This window comes from Oncorhynchus mykiss, chromosome 5, assembly GCF_013265735.2.
Source record: "Oncorhynchus mykiss isolate Arlee chromosome 5, USDA_OmykA_1.1, whole genome shotgun sequence".
Classification (NCBI taxonomy): domain Eukaryota; kingdom Metazoa; phylum Chordata; class Actinopteri; order Salmoniformes; family Salmonidae; genus Oncorhynchus; species Oncorhynchus mykiss.
In genome coordinates, this window is record NC_048569.1 from 49,494,772 (window position 1) to 49,515,200 (window position 20,429).

The following is a 20,429-nucleotide window of genomic DNA, read 5'->3' on the forward strand; positions in this document are numbered from 1 at the left end:
TGCTGCTATGGTGACCAGCGAGCTGAGATAGGGCGGGGCTTTACCTAGCAGAGACTTGTAGATAACCTGTAGCCAGTGGGTTTGACGACGAGTATAAAGCGAGGGCCATCCAACGAGAGCGTACAGGTCGCAGTGGTGGGTAGTATATGGGGCTTTGGTGACAAAACGGATGGCACTGTGATAGACTACATCCAGTTTGCTGAGTAGAGTGTTGGAGGCTATTTTATAGATGACATTGCCGAAGTCAAGGATCGGTAGGATAGTCAGTTTTACGAGGGTATGTTTGGCAACATGAGTGAAGGAAGCTTGACAGGCGCATGCACAGTGAACGGTTTCTTAACTGACCCCTCTACACACATTGCTCCGACTGGGAGGAAGGTGGGGACATCGGTGTGTGTGTGTGTGTGTGTGTGTGTGTGTGTGTGTGTGTGTGTGTGTGTGTGTGTGTGTGTGTGTGTGTGTGTGTGTGTGTGTGTGTGTGTGTGTGTGTTGTATGGGGTGCACAGGAGGAATGGGATGTTGGCTCAGGGGGGATGCTGCTCCAAATCAGAGGGATGTTCCGGACTGCCTGAAATTAGAGTCCTCTGCTCCAGAACAGGGCCGAATACATTTTTGCTAACTTCCACAGCTCTCTCTAAATGTGTTCAAAGAGCCTGACATGTCCTGAAAGTCATTCCATATTCCATACCCCTTTAGGTTTAAACAAACAAATATACAATAACTTTGTAATATTTGAAAAAGCTATTTTGGTATAAATCTGCTATAATTTGACCAGACAGACCCATTTACCTATAGGATCTGCTGGAAACTCTGCTACTTTGCTGAGCCATGGGAATAAAACAGATCTTTCAAAGCTTTCACTGAAGTGATCAATGTTCTAAGACTCCTACACCATACAGTAAGGCAGTGAAATTCAGGTTATTCTAGTCACGTAATCATTCTTCGCTCTGGCATCAACTCCATGGTTTGGTTGGTATCCATAGCAAAACATTGCTAGACCACGGGATGAGAACCAAGCCTGCTTCGCACCCTGTTTGCTGAGTTGTTGACAGACTTCCTAGGTGGCTTCTCCTTAGTGGAAAATATGTGAGCCCAACAGCAAATAGAGTCTGCAAATGTAAACTGCTGTTCATGGAGAGGGATTCTCAGTACCTCTGCTGCAACGGTAGGTGTTCAGCGCTTGTTTCTCCCTGCAATTCATGTCATATATCGGCTAGTGAGGGCACACATACACCTGGTTAGAAAGCAAGGACAATAACTGGCAGACACTTCTCCCCTTGAGGATCAAAAGTTGTGCACCCCTGATGATTATCTACTCTATCTGCACTTGACGACTGTGGGGGCCAGTTTGAGCCTGAAACTTTATATCTCATCACATTGAGTGAGAAAACTGTTATAACATGACATTGACCTAATGCTGAAGTTCCAGTCGAGTTGGTCTGGACTGCTGCTGACGAGGGGCTGAAGAGCGCGCGGTGTCAAGGCCACGAATGAGGGGTGTTAATCCAAATTAGGCCAAATTAATCCTAGGGAATGATCCGAGTGCACACTGATAGCATGCCAGCCACATTTTTGGGATAATTGGTCAGGGGCCAGGATGTATAGGCACGCACAACCCTTGTATTCTGCGTAACCAGTATTGATTTGGAGAGACAGGCAAAAGGGGTAGGCTTTACCCACGTGCTGGGCTGGGGTCAAGAGGGAATGCCCCATATAAAAATGCCCCATATACCATCCACAACTGCGACCTGTATGCTCTCGACAGCCGGCCCCTCGCTACATATTCGTCGCCAAACCCACTGGCTCCAGGTCATCTATAAGTCTTTGCTAGGTAAAGCTCCGCCTTATCTCAGCTCACTGGTCACTATAGCAACACCCACCCGTAGCACGCGCTCCAGCAGTTATATCTCACTGGTCATCCCCAAAGCCAACACTTCCTTTGGCCACCATTCCTTCCAGTTCTCTGCTGCCAATGACTGGAACGAATTGCAAAAATCGCAGAAGTTGGAGACATATTTCCCTCACTAACTTTAAAAGCATCAGCTATCTGAGCAGCTTACCGATCGCTGCAGCTCTACACAGCCCATTGTAAATAGCCCATCCCACTACCTACCTCGTCCCCATATTGTTTTTATTTACTCTTTTTTTTGCTCTTTTCCACACCAGTATTTCTACTTGCACATCATCATCTGCTGTAACGGTTGTCGTCTGTTGAAAGAGAGAAGGACCAATACGCAATGTGGTAAGTGTCCATTATTTTAATAAGACAACTGAACACTGAACAAAACAACAAAAACGACAAACGAACAGTCCTCTAAGGTGACGAAAAACACTAAACAGAAAATAATCAACCACAAAACACAGGTGGGAAAAGGCTACCTAAGTTTGATTCTCAATCAGAGACAACGATCGACAGCTGCCTCTGATTGAGAACCATACCAGGCCAAACAGAAATACAACAAAGAAAAACGAACATAGACTACCCACCCCGACTCACGCCCTGACCAAACTAACACAAAGACATAATACAGGAACTAAGGTCAGAACGTGACATCTGCACATCTATCACTCCAGTGTTCATTTGCTAAATTGTAATTACTTCGCTACTATGGCCTATTTATTTCCTTACCTCCTTACTCCATTTGCACACACTCTATATAGCTTTTTCTATTGTGTTATTGACTGTACTTTGTTTTATCCAAAGTGTAACTCTGTCTTGTTGTTTTTTGTAGCACTGCTTGCTTTATCTTGGCCAGGTCGCAGTTGTAAATGAGAACTTGTTCTCAACTGGCCTACCTGGTTAAATAAAGGAGAAAAAAATATTTTAAAAAAATCATCACATTTGCGATGGCTTTTGATAATAGTGTTTTCCTGCTAATGGAACATTTGCCGCAAAAGGCATGGATTTCTTTAGGGTGCATTACGGCCACTCAAGGGGATGCCATCGGGAAATTGTGAATGAGTACACTGATGTAGTGTGTACAGCCTGCGCAAAAAAACAAAGCAGAGCTCATGCCTTTCAAGCAACTTTTTTCAAATCATCATTAGATTTTCTATTGGGTTCAGGTCTGGAGACTGGCTAGGCCACTCCAGGACCTTGAGATGCTTCTTACGGAGCTGTTGCCCTGGCTGTGTGTTTCGGGTCGTTGTCATGCTGGAAGACCCAGCCACGACCCATCTTCAATGCTCTTACTGAGGGAAGGAGGTTGTTGGCCAAGATCTCGCGATACATGGCCCCATCCATCCTCCCCTCAATACGGTGCAGTCGTCCTGTCCCCTTTGCAGAAAAGCATCCCCAAAGAATGATGTTTCCACCTCCACGGTTGGGATGGTGTTCTTGGGGTTGTACTCATCCTTGGGGTTGTACTCATCCTTCTTCTTCCTCCAAATACGGCGAGTGGAGTTTAGACCAAAAAGCTCTATTTTTGTCTCATCAGACCACATGACCTTCTCCCATTCCTCCTCTGGATCCGATTCCTCACCTTCCTCATGATCATTGATGCCCCACGAGGTGAGATCTTGCATGGATACCCAGACTGGGGGTGATTGACCGTCATCTTGAACTTCTTCCATTTTCTAATAATTGCGCCAACAGTTGTTGCCTTCTCACCAAGCTGCTTGCCTATTGTCCTGTAGCCCATCTCAGCCTTGTGCAGGTCTACAATTTATCCCTGAGGTCCTTATACAGCTGTCTGGTCTTGGCCATTGTGGAGAGGTTGGAGTCTGTTTGATTGAGTGTGTGGACAGGTGTCTTTTATACAGGTAACGAGTTCAAACAGGTGCAGTTAATACAGGTAATGAGTGGAGAACAGGAGGGCTTCTTAAAGAAAAACTAACAGGTCTGTGAGAGCTGGAATTCTTACTGGTTGGTAGGTGATCACATACTTATGCAATAAAATGCAAATTAATTACTTAAAATTCATACAATGTGATTTTCAGGATTTTTGTTTCAGATTCCGTCTCTCACAGTTGAAGTGTACCTATGATAAAAATGACAGACCTCGACATGCTTTGTAAGTAGGAAAACCTGCAAAATCGCCAGTGTTTCAAATACTTGTTCTCCCCACCGTAGATGATCCAAAGGTCTGCATCAGTGGCTTGTAGGCTATGTGTGTGTCACGAACCGGCTCAAAGCCCATAACAAAAGGGAGACAACGTGGAGATAAGGAGTAACAAAACATATATTTATTAAATAAAGAAAACTAAGTACAATATACAATGGTATGTGTAATCAGTAATAAGTAGTGTAAGTGAGTGTTTTGCATGAATTAATGTGATAATGCAGGGTGTTGAAAGGTGCCAAAGCAAACAACCAAAAACCACCAAGATATACAACAAATTCTCTAAAGGTGTCTGCATGGAGAGAGTCTCCTCCATGAATGGGGAAGTGGTGTATTTGTCCTGGGACATACCGGGCCCAGGTGTTTCCCATGTAGCTGATGACCCTCCCAGCTCCGCCCACCGGCATCCTAATAAGGAAACAAGAACATAGAGAGAATACGGCAGACAGAGTGGGAGGGTCGTCACATGTGGAAGCTAGAAGATGCTAAATGTGTTTATGTTAATTAACAGTCAATTACTGTGAGACCGACAGTTACAGTGCCTTGCGAAAGTATTCAAACCCCTTGAACTTTGCGACCTTTTGCCACATTTCAGGCTTCAAACATAAAGATATAAAACTGTATTTTTTTGTGAAGAATCAACAACAAGTGGGACACAATCATGAAGTGGAACGACATTTATTGGATATTTCAAACTTTTTTAACAAATCAAAAACTGGAAAATTGGGCGTGCAAAATTATTCAGCCCCTTTACTTTCAGAGCAGCAAACTCTCTCCAGAAGTTCAGTGAGGATCTCTGAATGATCCAATGTTGACCTAAATGACTAATGATGATAAATACAATCCACCTGTGTGTAATCAAGTCTCCGTATAAATGCACCTGCACTGTGATAGTCTCAGAGGTCCGTTAAAAGCGCAGAGAGCATCATGAAGAACAAGGAACACACCAGGCAGGTCCGAGATATTGCTGTGAAGAAGTTTAAAGCCGGATTTGGATACAAAAAGATTTCCCAAGCTTTAAACATCCCAAGGAGCACTGTGCAAGTGATAATATTGAAATGGAAGGAGTATCAGACCACTGCAAATCTACCAAGACCTGGCCGTCCCTCTAAACTTTCAGCTCATACAAGGAGAAGACTGATCAGAGATGCAGCCAAGAGGCCCATGATCACTCTGGATGAACTGCAGAGATCTACAGCTGAGGTGGGAGACTCTGTCCATAGGACAACAATCAGTCGTATATTGCACAAATCTGGCCTTTATGGAAGAGTGGCAAGAAGAAAGCCATTTCTTAAAGATATCCATAAAAAGTGTTGTTTAAAGTTTGCCACAAGCCACCTGGGAGACACACCAAACATGTGGAAGAAGGTGCTCTGGTCAAATGAAACCAAAATTGAACTTTTTGGCAACAATGCAAAACGTTATGTTTGGCGTAAAAGCAACACAGCCCATCACCCTGAACACACCATCCCCACTGTCAAACATGGTGGTGGCAGCATCATGGTTTGGGCCTGCTTTTCTTCAGCAGGGACAGGGAAGATGGTTAAATTTGATGGGAAGATGGATGGAGCCAAATACAGGACTATTCTGGAAGAAAACCTGATGGAGTCTGCAAAAGACCTGAGACTGGGACGGAGATTTGTCTTCCAACAAGACAATGATCCAAAACATAAAGCAAAATCTACAATGGAATGGTTCAAAAATAGCCATATCCAGGTGTTAGAATGGCCAAGTCAAAGTCCAGACCTGAATCCAATCGAGAATCTGTGGAAAGAACTGAAAACTGCTGTGCACAAATGCTCTCCATCCAACCTCACTGAGCTCGAGCTGTTTTGCAAGGAGGAATGGGAAAAAATTCAGTCTCTCGATGTGCAAAACTGATAGAGACATACCCCAAGCGACTTACAGCTGTAATCGCAGCAAAAAGGTGGCGCTACAAAGTATTAACTTAAGGGGGCTGAATAATTTTGCACGCCCAATTTTTCCATTTTTGATTTGTTAAAAAAGTTTGAAATATCCAATAAATGTCGTTCCACTTCATGATTGTGTCCCACTTGTTATTGATTCTTCACAAAAAAATACAGTTTTATATCTTTATGTTTGAAGCCTGAAATGTGGCAAAAGGTCGCAAAGTTCAAGGGGGCCGAATACTTTCGCAAGGCACTGTATTTGCTTCACAATCACCGACTGATAAAATTGTGTGACCGCCACATCCCTATGTGGTGTTTTGAGAAGTGTTTTGAGAAGTTGAGATGGAGGAAGCAGAAGTGTTGTTTGAAGCTGAAAGCGCGGCGAATACAGTTAGATATTACTGCATGGTCGGAACTAGAAGCACAAGCATTTCGCTACACTCGCATTAACACCTGCTAACCATGTTTATGTGACAAATACAATTTGATTTAGTAAGAAAGATGAGTGGACAACAAGAATGGAACAAAAGGGGATAAAATTGTTGTGGAAAATGAGTCTGATGAATCGTTTCTTGTTGGAGTACGTTTTTGGATAAGGATGTTAATTTGGGAAAACCTTTTGAAGTCACAAGGATGACGAAGAAAGCGTTGGGAAAAGTGGGCGCAGTCAAAGTAACCTGGAGTGGTATGTTGATGATATGTGTATCCAAAAAGTAAAATGAGCATGAATTGTGGCTCACGAAATGATGGACGCATGAAATAGACAGCTTTGATTTTCAGAGCAGAGCACTGGTAAAATGTGTTAAGTATGGCATCCCGTTGGACATTGATAATCAATATCTTAGGAAAAAAATATACAGGAGTAGTTAATGCACGTGGCTTGACCCGTACGGAGAATTGGAGAGTTTATTTGTATTATTGATGTTTGATGAAGAGTATACACCACCCTATGTAAAGCTGGGATATATAAGATATGCCATAAGAGCGTTCGTGCAAAACCCAATGTAATGAAAGAAGTGTAAAAAGTTTGGCCACGTGTCAAGTGTTTGCAGACAGAAGGAATATGTTATGAAGGAGTCTGTGAATGTAAAATGTTGTAACTGTGGTAGGGAATTTATTCCTGAATTCCCTGAGTGCCTTGTTAGGGTGAAAGAGGTTGTACTGTCAAGGATCAGGTGCAGCAAATCTCCTATCTGGTTGTGGTGAAGAGAGTTGAAGAGGCAAGAGGCCACAGTTCTGAAGAAGATATGGCGCTGGATGCACAACAACCAGTTGCAGTGTTATACATCAATCAAGTGATCTGGATACACTTATTGTGAAGAAAGTGGATTTTGTAGCATTTATAGCCACAGTTATTAATTGTACAGCACAAGTGTCCAAGAAGCCCACGTAGCTGGACATCATTATATCTGCAGCCGATAAGTTTTTTGGGCTTCCAGGCCTTAACGGCAGTAGCACTGCACGGACTACTGTCATCAGAAAATGTCCCGACCTCATAGGATCTTTCTGAAGGTGTTTAGGGACCTGATTAGAACAGAAAAGCAGGCTAATTTAGTAAAATGTAAACTTCGTTATTGATAGTTTGTATGATTTATTTTTTATAAACTGTATATATGTATAATTTTTACTGCATTTTTTCAATTTGGTTATTTGTATTATTCACCAGTACAGTAGGTGGCGGAATGCACACATAATTGTTGCGAACGCCATTATAACAAAGAGGAAGAAGGTTGCAAGAGCAAAATGGCAGCCTCAATTGAGAGTTTGTTCGTTGAAATAGCAAGCCTTGAAGAGCCTATTGAAGAGCTGCAAACTTTAAAAACGGCCATTTTATCAATACCTGTAAGCGCCCTTAGGGATACAGTGAGTGGACTCCGGCTTGAAGTGATTTTCTCTCTTTTGAACACAAATGACAGGTCTGTAACCGCTGCACTGCTGAGTCAAGCCTTAATACTAACATTAGCTAGCTATTTAGCATGGCAACAAACTCAAACTGTTAGTTAGCGAACGTTAGCTTGGACAGCTTCCTTGTAAAATAGACAGCACGTTCATGCAATTTAACTTAGCTAGATAAGTATAGCTACATACCTAAACCACTGTCTCCCGACTCGCTCGCTGACTTGGGTATGAATGCTAACGTTACTCTTGACTAGCTGGCCTTTTCTTAGCTAGCGCCTTGCAAAGATACACAGCGCCTTCATTAATGCAATGTAACTAGCTAGATAAGCTAACGTTACTGGCCCTTTCCTATGTAGCTAGCTGTGTTGTCAATGGTTTAAAGCTGCAATCCTAGTTGCTACATCCATTTTATGACTTATATATGAATATTTATTTATATATATATATATATTATTGAAGAATATATTGTAACGACACTGAAGCTTGAGCATGCTTTTGCAGCACAGTCGATAGCACGCTGGACTTCGGGCTAGAAGGTCGAGGGTTCGAGACTTGCTCTCTGCTTGTTTCATTACAATATCTTTTAAATGCTTCATGAGCTTAGTTCAATTGTCGTAGTTACCCCATCAGATCCTAGAAAATACAAGCTTGTTTTACTCCAATGTTTGTAAAAGTAAACAAACACTGTATAGCCTCCAAATATAGTGTGCATTCAGGAGGATGCAACGTTTAGGTAGAAATATGCTTTGTAGAACAAATATGCCCCAGTCTCCGACATGTAGAATAATTAATCATGTCGGCTCTATTCTCTGCATTTCTATCTGGAACCTTAAGAACATTTTGCAACTGAATGTGGCCCAGGTTAAAACTATAATTTTGATGTCATGGATGGTAAGTTCTTGCATCCATAGCTCTCTGTGAATGTGAGTGGTTACATTTCTTCAAGCCCTTATCTCAGCTTTTTACCAAAACACTGGCTTTGTTTCAATTAAGGATTCTAGCTTCAATGCAAAGTGTGTTCATGTAGCTGACAGGTGAGATGTGAGTATGAGTCGTGCATGAAAGATTTTCAATGACGAAGTCTCATTAATTTCACAGAGAGAAAATTGAGCTATGCGTGGACATCCTTGGTCGAATCCTGCTCGCCCTCAGCCCTGTCCACCTTGCCCAAAACTGCAGAGTGGAACTTCAGGCTGGACTGAAACATCCTGATGACACAGTCAAAATACTGGCATTGACACAAGTATGTTACAGCTGTCATGAATTATTTTTATTTATTTCACCTTTATTTAACCAGGTAGGCTAGTTGAGAACAAGTTCTCATTTACAACTGCGACCTGGCCAAGATAAAGCATAGCAGTGTGAACAGACAACAACACAGAGTTACACATGGAGTAAACAATAAACAAGACAATAACACAGTAGAAAAGAGTCTATATTCCCTGTGTGCAAAAGGAATGAGGAGGTAGGCAAATAATTACAATTTAGCAGATTAACACTGGAGTGATAAATTAACAGATGGTCATGTGCAGGTAGAGATACTGGTGTGCAAAAGAGCAGAAAAGTAAATAAATAATAACAGTATGGGGATGAGGTAGGTAAATTGGGTGGGCTATTTACCGATTTACAGCTGCAGCGATCGGTTAGCTGATATATATTTGATGGCGCACCATAGGAAACGGTTGATTCAAACACTGCAGCTTAAAGCTGAGTTCCGTTTTGTTATTAAATAGGTGTGTCTCTGCTACCCTGGGTCAAAATAATAAACTACAACTTCCATATAAAGGTCGTTCCACCAATTCGGAGCCCTTTGAGAAGTGTAATTTGGTAATAAAAAAAACATGCTTTCCCACAAAGAGGTTAAATAAAAAAACAATGCCTATAATTGTCTTAGTGCCAAATATAGTAACAGGGTTGACTTAAGTCAGCCATAAATTTCCTCCAGGGGGAATGTAAGCTTGTTTTTTGCAACAGGGAGTGGCAATTGAATGCAAGCTTCACCCAAAAAATGAAATTGTTAAACAAATTATGGGTAACGGGGTTGATGTGTTATGATCGAGCCGCTCAGTGTCCCACCACAAAACCCCAGAACATTGCCAATAACAGTAGAACCAGCCCAGTTGAAACTACTAGCACTATGCATACCCCACAAGACATTCCACCAAAGATCTCTTCACAATCCCCAAGTCAAGATAAGACTGGGAGGCGCACAGTACTACAGAGCCATGACTACATGGAACTCTATTCCACATCAGGTAACTGATGCAGCAGTAGAATCAGATAAATGTTTTTAAAGATAAAAAATACACCTCAGAACAGTCGGGACTGTGAAGTAACATAAATGTAGGCACAGACTAGAGGTCGACTGATTAATCTGAATGGCCGATTAATTAGGGCCGATTTCAAGTTTATATAACAATCAGAAATCTGTATTTTTGGGTGCCGATTTGCCTTTAAAAATATATATATTGTCTTTTATTATTATAAAAAAAATTTAAATACCTTTTAACTAGGCAAGTCAGTTTAGAACACATTCTTATTTTCAATGGCGGCCTAGGAACGATGGGGTAACTGCCTCGTTCAGGGGCAGATAAAACAAACATTCAGATAGGATGATGGGGACAATTTCAGTGAAAAATATAACAGGGCAACAGTACTTGTGCAAAGTTTCAGAATGATAACTTCCAAAATGAGTGTGCATTTATCATGAAGTCACCCAGGTGTCCCACACAAGTAGCCCAAATGTACCCAAGTGGCCAAATTGGTGAAGGTATACATTTTGAAACAAATAACTATATACAAAATACCAAAATGGTATTCTAAAAAATATGAAGAAAAATATATACATTTACAATATACATTTACAAAATAACATGGGTACCTATTTACACACTTTCAATATTTGGAAGACCCTCAGTCCACTATCAAATCAAATGTATTTATATAGCCCTTCGTACATCAGCTGATATCTCAAAGTGCTGTACAGAAACCCAGCCTAAAACCCCAAACGGCAAGCAATACAGGTGTAGAAGCACGGTGGCTAGGAAAAACTCCCTAGAAAGGCCAAAACCTAGGAAGAAACCTAGAGAGGAACCAGGCTATGAGGGGTGGCCAGTCCTCTTCTGGCTGTGTCGGGTGGAGATTTATAACAGAACATGGCCGAGATTTTCAAACGTTCATAGATGACCAGCAGGGTCAAATAATAATAATCACAGTAGTTGTAGAGGATGCAACAGGACAGCACCTCAAGAGTAAATATGAACAGTTTAGGGTTCCATAGCCGCAGGCAGAACAGTTGAAACTGGAACAGCAGCAAGGACAGCAAGGAGTCATCATGCCAGGTAGTCCTGACGCATGGTCCTAGGGCTCAGGTCCTCCGAGAGAGAGAGAGAAAGAGAGAATTAGAGAGCATACTTAAATTCACACAGGACACCGGGTAAGACAGAAGAAGTTCTCCAGATATAACAAACTGACTCTAGCCCCCCGACACAAACTACTGCAGCATTAATACTGGAGGCTGAGACAGGAGGGGTCAGGAGACACTGGCCCCATCCGATGAGACCCCCAGACATGGCCAAACAGGAAGGATATAACATCACCCACTTAACCAAAGCTCTACACAATATTGTGCTGCTGAAGTATAATAAACAGATATACAGTGCCTTGCGAAAGTATTCGGCCCCCTTGAACTTTGCGACCTTTTGCCACATTTCAGGCTTCAAACATAAAGATATAAAACTGTATTTTTTTGTGAAGAATCAACAACAAGTGGGACACAATCATGAAGTGGAACGACATTTATTGGATATTTCAAACTTTTTTAACAAATCAAAAACTGAAAAATTGGGCGTGCAAAATTATTCAGCCCCTTTACTTTCAGTGCAGCAAACTCTCTCCAGAAGTTCAGTGAGGATCTCTGAATGATCCAATGTTGACCTAAATGACTAATGATGATAAATACAATCCACCTGTGTGTAATCAAGTCTCCGTATAAATGCACCTGCACTGTGATAGTCTCAGAGGTCCGTTAAAAGCGCAGAGAGCATCATGAAGAACAAGGAACACACCAGGCAGGTCCGAGATACTGTTGTAAAGAAGTGTAAAGCCGGATTTGGATACAAAAAGATTTCCCAAGCTTTAAACATCCCAAGGAGCACTGTGCAAGCAATAATATTGAAATGGAAGGAGTATCAGACCACTGCAAATCTACCAAGACCTGGCCGTCCCTCTAAACTTTCAGCTCATACAAGGAGAAGACTGATCAGAGATGCAGCCAAGAGGCCCATGATCACTCTGGATGAACTGCAGAGATCTACAGCTGAGGTGGGAGACTCTGTCCATAGGACAACAATCAGTCGTATATTGCACAAATCTGGCCTTTATGGAAGAGTGGCAAGAAGAAAGACATTTCTTAAAGATATCCATGAAAAGTGTCGTTTAAAGTTTGCCACAAGCCACCTGGGAGACACACCAAACATGTGGAAGAAGGTGCTCTGGTCAGATGAAACCAAAATTGAACTTTTTGGCAACAATGCAAAACGTTATGTTTGGCGTAAAAGCAACACAGCTGAACACACCATCCCCACTGTCAAACATGGTGGTGGCAGCATCATGGTTTGGGCCTGCTTTTCTTCAGCAGGGACAGGGAAGATGGTTAAAATTGATGGGAAGATGGATGGAGCCAAATACAGGACCATTCTGGAAGAAAACCTGATGGAGTCTGCAAAAGACCTGAGACTGGGACGGAGATTTGACTTCCAACAAGACAATGATCCAAAACATAAAGCAAAATCTACAATGGAATGGTTCAAAAATAAACATATCCAGGTGTTAGAATGGCCAAGTCAAAGTCCAGATCTGAATCCAATCGAGAATCTGTGGAAAGAACTGAAAACTGCTGTTCACAAATGCTCTCCATCCAACCTCACTGAGCTCGAGCTGTTTTGCAAGGAGGAATGGGAAAAAATGTCAGTCTCTCGATGTGCAAAACTGATAGAGACATACCCCAAGCGACTTACAGCTGTAATCGCAGCAAAAGGTGGCGCTACAAAGTATTAACTTAAGGGGGCTGAATAATTTTGCATGCCGAATTTTTCCGTTTTTGATTTGTTAAAAAGTTTGAAATATCCAATAAATGTCGTTCCACTTCATGATTGTGTCCCACTTGTTGTTGATTCTTCACAAAAAAATACAGTTTTATATCTTTATGTTTGAAGCCTGAAATGTGGCAAAAGGTCGCAAAGTTCAAGGGGGCCGAATACTTTCGCAAGGCACTGTATATGTAATATATATATATATATATGAGTACAGGGAACATAAGGTTGAATATATTATTATAGACCTGCTAGATCTACTGTCTCTATTATATTATGACAGACCAGCTGTATCTATTGTCTCCATTTCACTTTGGCCATTGTTGTGGGCCTGCCCTCCCCTCAACAGCCTCAAATAGGCTATTTCATGTGGGTTGGGGTGGGGCGGCAGACACATTTCATCACTTTTCATTACATTTCATCACATTACATTTTTATATGTTGCTTCTAAAATTTAAAAAAAATCACAAATAATATTTTATATGATTAATTTCAAACAAGGGCATTAGCATGAGAAGAACTTACCAGTCCAAAACGGTGACATTGTTCCTCTTCTGCAGGCACCGTTACAGATTATACACAGTGGCTACAACGGTGTCCTCTCTGTTCAAAAATATTCCTCCACTTGGGAATCGCTAAATGAATCGTCCTACAACAATCTGTCTCACTTTTCCGATCAATTTCTTCTAAAATTGTGTGTACATCTGTATATCTAGACTTAGATTTAGCTTTCCCTGACTTAGTCGCCATACTGATGTATAAACAGCTGAATCTGCGCGTTTACCAAAACAACGCTGTGCGTAAAATGCGTAGCTCCTTCCGGAATAAAACTTCAATAGCGAATGACTCTCTTTACGCCGGAGTTTACGACATGGGTTGGTCTTCCAACACACAACCATTGCATATTGCCGTTTACCCCAGCTCATTGGCTATCTACCCAGCTAGATTTCAAGACTATCAGTGGTCGTTGGGTTAAAATACAGTCAATCAACGAAACAGTGGTCATATCATTGGTGCACAGTGATGTCATTACTTGTCTTAAAATCGGTTTCCTTCAGTCAATACGTCTCACGAAATGGCCCATCAGGTTTGGTTGTGTTACAAACAAACCAGTTGATTGCAATGAAACCAAACATGACTGGAAAAGTCACGTTTTGTGTGGGTTATTTACCTGGAATGTGTCGTCGAAAATGGAATGAGACGGAATTCACGACACAAGCGGTTCACAAAATGTTTTGTTAGGCTATAAAAAATTGATTTAATCAAACAAAAGATCATTCGTTGTGTAACAATGAGCATTGGGATTGCAAAACAGACGAAGATGTATGTGATTTTGTTACGCCTGTGCTGGTTGAAATGTTTTATTTTTTATGGGGCTCTATGCTCAGATAATCGCATCGTATTCTTTCGCAGTAAATCCTTTTTTAAATCTGACAACGCAGTTGGATTAGCATTAGCAAGATTCTAGGCTTTCGATACATGTGAGACACTTGTATTTTCATGAATGTTTCAAAATGTTTTGCTATTTTCTGCTATTAATGAATACATTCCTGGTCTGTCTGAGCCTAGAGCTGTTCACTCTAGCTGTCATGGTGGCATAACTTATTACGAAGATCAGGCAGCCATAATCAATAACATTTTCATTTTCTGCAGATTGGTAGAATGGTATTGAACCATGAGGCAGTAACAGAAATTCAGAACAACCAAGACATACTTCGGGAAGTGATCCACTGCATCAAAGGAGAGAAGATGACAGTGGCCAAAGAGGTTGGCATAAAGATGATACATTTTTGTAACCACATGTTACATTTCAAAACCACTTGTTGCTCAAGACCAGTTAATCAATTTCACAGGCAATACGAGCTCTTGCCAAACTTAGCCACTCCAAAGCTGGGTTAGATGCTCTATTCAGGAGCGACTTGCTGAAAGACCTCAAGGATGTGATGGCTACAAGTGACATTGTCAGATACAGAGTATATGAGGTACGCCCATTGCCACACATGTTTGTCTGTTTCCTAATATGTCTAATCTCTTGGAAATATGCTTACCCATATGAGTGTTTGAAAATAGAATTGCATGGTGGAGCATAGTGATAAGCATCAGTTAAACATATGGTAACCTTATCATGAAGTTGCTCATACATCTGAATATTGCAGTAACTACTCTAGTAACAATATTTTAACATGTTTTTACGAAGTGCAAATTCCAATAAGCACAGTAATGGAAATAAGTGTTTTTCTTAGTATAAATATGGTACAAATAGCACACCAAATATGGCTGCTGGTACCTATGCCTTGAATGGGAATGTCAATTCTTCTGTTGTTCAGTATTGACTTGTCTCTCCTGTTGCAGCTGATAGTGGACATATCGTCTGTCTCTCCTGTCTCCCTGGGTTACTGTGCCAACAGCAGCTTTATTTCCCAGCTACTGGGAGAGCTGACAGGAGATGATGTACTGGTCAGGTAAAACATGGATAACCCACACCAAACAGACAGACAATCTCTTGCTCCTACTCTCCGTCACTGGCCACACAGACGAACACACCAACTCCCCCTCCCATTTCCCTTTTATGATATGTAGTGACCTCTGTCTGTTTCAGGGCTACAGCCATTGAGATGGTGACCACACTTTCCCACAGTCAGCATGGGCGCCAGTACCTGGCACAGCAAGGCATCATGGATAAGATATCCAACATGATCACTGGAGCAAAATCAGACCCCTTCTCTAGTTTCTACCTGCCAGGTGAGGAAGTTGTGAGTTCATCTCACATTTGCATTTTAGTAATTTAGCGGACGCTCTTATCCAGAGTATAGACAGTATACATGTTCATACTGGGCCCCAATGGGAATCAAACCCACAACCCTGGCATTGCAATCACCACGCTCTATCAACTGAGCCAGATGGGACCATGATGTCTCCCACACAGGGCTGGTGAAGTTCTTTGGGAACCTGGCCATCATGGACAGTCCCCAGCACGTGTGTGAGACCTACCCAGCTTTCCAGAACAAGGTGTTTGAGATGGCCATCGACCCAGACCCTGTTATGACTGGAGTGGCTCTGGACACACTGGGGGTCCTGGGCTCCACTGTGGAGGGGAAACAAGTCCTGCAGAAAACAGGTTTTTATTTTGTATGTTGGTTTGTTTGTGTTTTGTGTCACTGCATTAATTCCTTATTACATAAACAATTTAGTAACTGCAGTAGATAACAATTACTCACTTTCTGTTTTGGTTTGTGTGTGTGTTCAGGTGAGAAGTTCAATGCTGTGCTGAAAAGAATGAGCAAGCTGGCCAGCGGTGGAGCCACCGAGCTGCGAGTGCGCTGTCTGGAGGCCATCTCACTCCTAATCACTCTGCAGGTCTGTCTGTATCTCAGTGGTGTGTGTGTGTTACCAGAAAAAAAATGGGGGACACGTTCCATTTTTATAAAAATTTTTTTTTTTTTTTTTTACAATTTTCTACATTGTAGAATACTAGTGAAGACATCAAAACTATGTAATAACCATAAAATATTAAACAAATCTATAGTACCTGCAAAATAAGAGGTGACTCCGGGATGCTGGCCTTCTAGGCAGAGTTGCAAAGAAAAAGCCATATCTCAGACTGGCCAGATAAGCAAAAGAACACAGACACTGGACAGAGGAACTCGGCCTAGAAGGCCAGCATCCCGGAGTCACCTCTTCACTGCTAACATTGAGATTGGTGTTTTGCCGGTACTATTTAATGAAGCTGCCAGTTGAGGACATGTGAGGTGTCGTTTTCTCAAACTAGACACTAATGTACTTTTCCTCTTGCTTAGTTGTGCACCGGGGCCTCCCACTCCTCTTTCTATTCTGGTTAGAGCCAGTTTGCGCTGTTTTGTGAAGGGAGTAGTACACAGCATTGTAGAAGCTCTTCAGTTTCTTGCATGGGATAGCCTTCATTTCTCATAACAAGAATAGACGGATGAGTTTCAGAATAAAGGTCTGTTTCTGGCCATTTTGAGCCTGTAATCGAACCCACAAATGCTGATGCTCCAGATGCTCAACTAGTCTAAAGAAGGCCAGTTTTATTGCTTCTTTAATGAGCACACGTTTTCAGCTGTGCTAACATAATTGCAAAAGGGTTTTCTAATGATCAATGACTTTTAAAATTATAAACTTGGATTAGCTAACACCACGTGCATTGGAACACAGGAGTGATGGTTGCTGATAATGACCATCTGTATGCCTATGTAGATATTCCATTAAATTAGCTGTTACCAGCTACAATAGTCATTTACAACATTAACCATGTCTACACTGTATTTCTGATCAATTTGATGTTATTTTAATGGACAGAATGTGCTTTTCTTTAAACATTTCTAAGTGACCCCAAACTTTTGAACATTAGTGTTTATGACTTGTTTTCAATGAGAATGACAGATCTACAAGTTGCATTTGTATCTGAAATGAGTCAGGTCATACATAAAATTACATAATGGACCTTGTGTAAAGAATGCTGTGTCTGTGTGCGTACCAGGCTGAACAGCAGACAGAGGACCTGCTGGTTCTAACAGAGTCCTGGTTCCATCTGCTGTCTAACCAGCCTATGGAGATGATCCGGAACATCAGCACCCAGCCCTTCCCTGAGCTCCACTGTAGTGCTCTACGCATATTCACTGTGAGTGGATGGTCAGGAATTAGTGTACACATTACTGAACTTTTTTTTCCCTTAAAAACGAAACAAAGTAACTGCGGATATGTTTCAGCACCATACTACATATTTTTTGTATAGAATCTGATGTAAGAATTCATGTAAGAACCCTTTGTGATTTTGGCCCACTGTTGTAAAAGACCAAGTGTCATTGAGTCGGAGGTGATTTCATGAAAACATAGGAATTATTTGTTCATCAATTATTGCCTCACTGGCTAAAACTCAGTAATTTTGTCTATGGTGTCTTTGTTGTGTTGCAGGCCATTGCTCCCCAGCCATGGGGTCAAAGGTTAATGATTGGCACGCCAGGGTTCATGGAGTTCATTGTCGACCGTTCGACTGGCCCGACCAAGGAAGCGAAGGATGCTAAGTTTGAGCTTGTGGGTGCGCTGGTGAGCTCTTCCACAGCAGCGGACATCTTGGGTAGCCAGCACTACTTACGCCTGCGGTCCTACCTCCGAGAGGGAGCGTACTATGTGACCGCTGTAGCAACAGTGACCACTGAGGGAGCAGACTGAGAGAAATGGGGAAATTTCAAATTACACGCTATTCCCAATATAGTACACTACCTTAGGCCCTACTCAAAAGTAGTGAGCTGTATGGATAGTAGGTTTAACTTGAGACTGCTACCAGACCAGGACCAACGAGACTCAATTCTTGTTATTTTATTAGATCGCCTGAGATGCATTTACTGTTACTTTTTCTAAGTGGAATATTTGCCCTTATTAAAGAGGAAGCATATTGAAAATGACAATCCAATAGTTTTATGATTTTTATCACACACTTGCATAAGACAGACTTTCCAAAACATTAGGAACACCTTTTGGACTCAGACCAAACTCAATTCGTTGGCATGGACTCCACAAAGTGTCAAGTGTTCCACAGGGATGTTGACTCCAGTGCTTTCCAGAGTCGTCAAGTTGGTTGGATCTCCTTTGGGTGGTGGGCCATTCTTGATACGCACGGGAAACTTGAGTGTGAAAAACCCAGCAGCATTGCAGTTCTTGACACTCAAACTGGTGTGCCTGACACCTACTACCATACACCATTCAAAGGCACATATTTTTCCTTGCCCATTTACTCTCTGAATGGCACAGAAACACAATCCATGTCTCTGGCTCCAGACTTAAATCCTTTAACCGCCTGTGTACTCTTTCATCTACACTGATTTGAAGTGCATTTAACAATAAGGGTTCATAGCTTTCACCTGGTCAGTCTGTTGTTGAAAGAGCAGGTGTTCCTAATGTTTTGTATACTCAGTGTACCTACAGGCCTTTTCTCAGCTCCTCTTCTGTATCCCAGAAACCGATGTGGTCACCATATGTATGTGTGAATTAATAGGTGAACGGAGGCATTTCCTCTCCTCGATTGCCGCCTCCAGCGGAGGATGCTCAGGTGTATCCTAACGCGGAAGAATTTTCAAAATCTGCCTGTGACGTGTATTTGTATTTCTTAGAGATCCCCATTAGCTGCTGCCATGGACAGACCAGACTTCTCCCTATCTTAGCTACTATTGATTCGACATGTTTTGACCATAAGTTTACAGTCCAGCGTTACTCCAAGCAGTTTAGTCACCTCATATTACTCAATTTCCACAGTCTTACAATATTTGGTTGAGGTTTAGTGAATGTTTTTCCAATATGTAGGACTAACTTATTCCTTGCCATGGATTCTGAAACTATCTGCAGCTCATATATATATATAACTGGCTTTGAGAAAATGTATGTGGATGAATCAACACTATACACATCAGCTATATATATATATTTTAAAAAAGGGGGCCTAGACAGCTGCTCTGGGGAATTTCTGATTCTACCTGGATTATGTTGGAGAGGCTTCCATTCAATAACCCCCTCTGTGTTCTGTTACAAGTAATTATTTTATCCACAATAAAGCTATAACACATTTTTTTTCAATGGCAGACTATGATCGATAATGTCAAAAGCTGCAATGATACCCCTTTTAAATAGCTGTTGGAAATTGCATTGGAGAAAAAGTAACTATACGCTACTTATCATTTTCTCTCTACAAATGCACAGCACAACTATACTGAACAGAAATATAAATGCAACATGTAAAGTGTTTGCTTCATGAGCTGAAATAAAAGATCCCAGAAATATTCCATACTCACAATTTCTCAATTTGGTGAACGCATTTGTTTCCATCCCTGTTAGTGAGCATTTCTCCTTGCCAATAATCTTTCCATCTGACAGGTGTGGCATATCAAGAAGCTGTTTAAACAGCATGGTCATTATACAGGTGAACCTTGTGCTGGGGACAATAAAAGGCCACTCTAAATTGTGCAGTTTTGTTGCCACAGATTTCTCAAGTTTTGAGGGAGTGTGTAATTGGCACGCTGAATGCAGGAATGCCCACCAGAGAATTAGTTATTTAATTTATCCTCTAAACTGCCTCCAACATCGTTTTAGAGAATTTGGCAGTACGTCCAACCAGCCTCAACTGCAGACCACACGTAACCACGGCAACCCAGGATGTCCACGTCTGGCTTCTTCAGCTGCGGGATTGTCTGAGACCAGCCACCTGGACAGCTGATGAAACGGGAGTATTTCTGTATGTAGTAAAGCCCTTTTGTGGGGAAAAACTCATTCTTATTGGCTGGGCCTGGCTCCCCTGTTGTGAAATCCATACATTAGGGCCAAGTATTTTTTTCAATTGACTTATTTCCTTATATGAACTGTAATGCCGTAAAATTGTTGCATACATATTTTTGTTCGTGAGGTATTGATTGGAGTCCACCTGTGGTAAATTCGAATGATTGGACATGATTTAGAAA

The 20,429-nt window shown here is 41.7% G+C and overlaps 1 protein-coding gene across 1 annotated transcript; it reads left to right on the plus strand.

Moving 5' to 3' along the window:
* The first annotated feature begins 7,389 nt into the window (after positions 1–7,389).
* psmd5 (proteasome 26S subunit, non-ATPase 5) lies at positions 7,390–19,674 on the plus strand. The gene is made up of 10 exons (XM_021603238.2): positions 7,390–7,887; positions 8,969–9,113; positions 14,617–14,730; positions 14,817–14,945; positions 15,316–15,425; positions 15,563–15,705; positions 15,890–16,081; positions 16,211–16,320; positions 17,462–17,602; positions 17,896–19,674. Exons 1-10 carry the CDS (start codon positions 7,715–7,717, stop codon positions 18,151–18,153), a joined length of 1,515 nt encoding a protein of 504 aa, XP_021458913.2. The 5' UTR covers positions 7,390–7,714; the 3' UTR covers positions 18,154–19,674.
* Positions 19,675–20,429: the final 755 nt, after the last annotated feature.

Excerpts from the sequence above, each read along its gene's own strand:
- psmd5 (XM_021603238.2), top strand. The coding sequence starts at position 7,715 with ATGGCAGCCTCAATTGAGAGTTTGTTCGTTGAAATAGCAAGCCTTGAA. Across the intron at positions 14,731-14,816 it reads AGATGACAGTGGCCAAAGAG|GCAATACGAGCTCTTGCCAA; the intron begins GTTGGCATAAAG and ends TCAATTTCACAG. Across the intron at positions 15,426-15,562 it reads GGAGATGATGTACTGGTCAG|GGCTACAGCCATTGAGATGG; the intron begins GTAAAACATGGA and ends TGTCTGTTTCAG.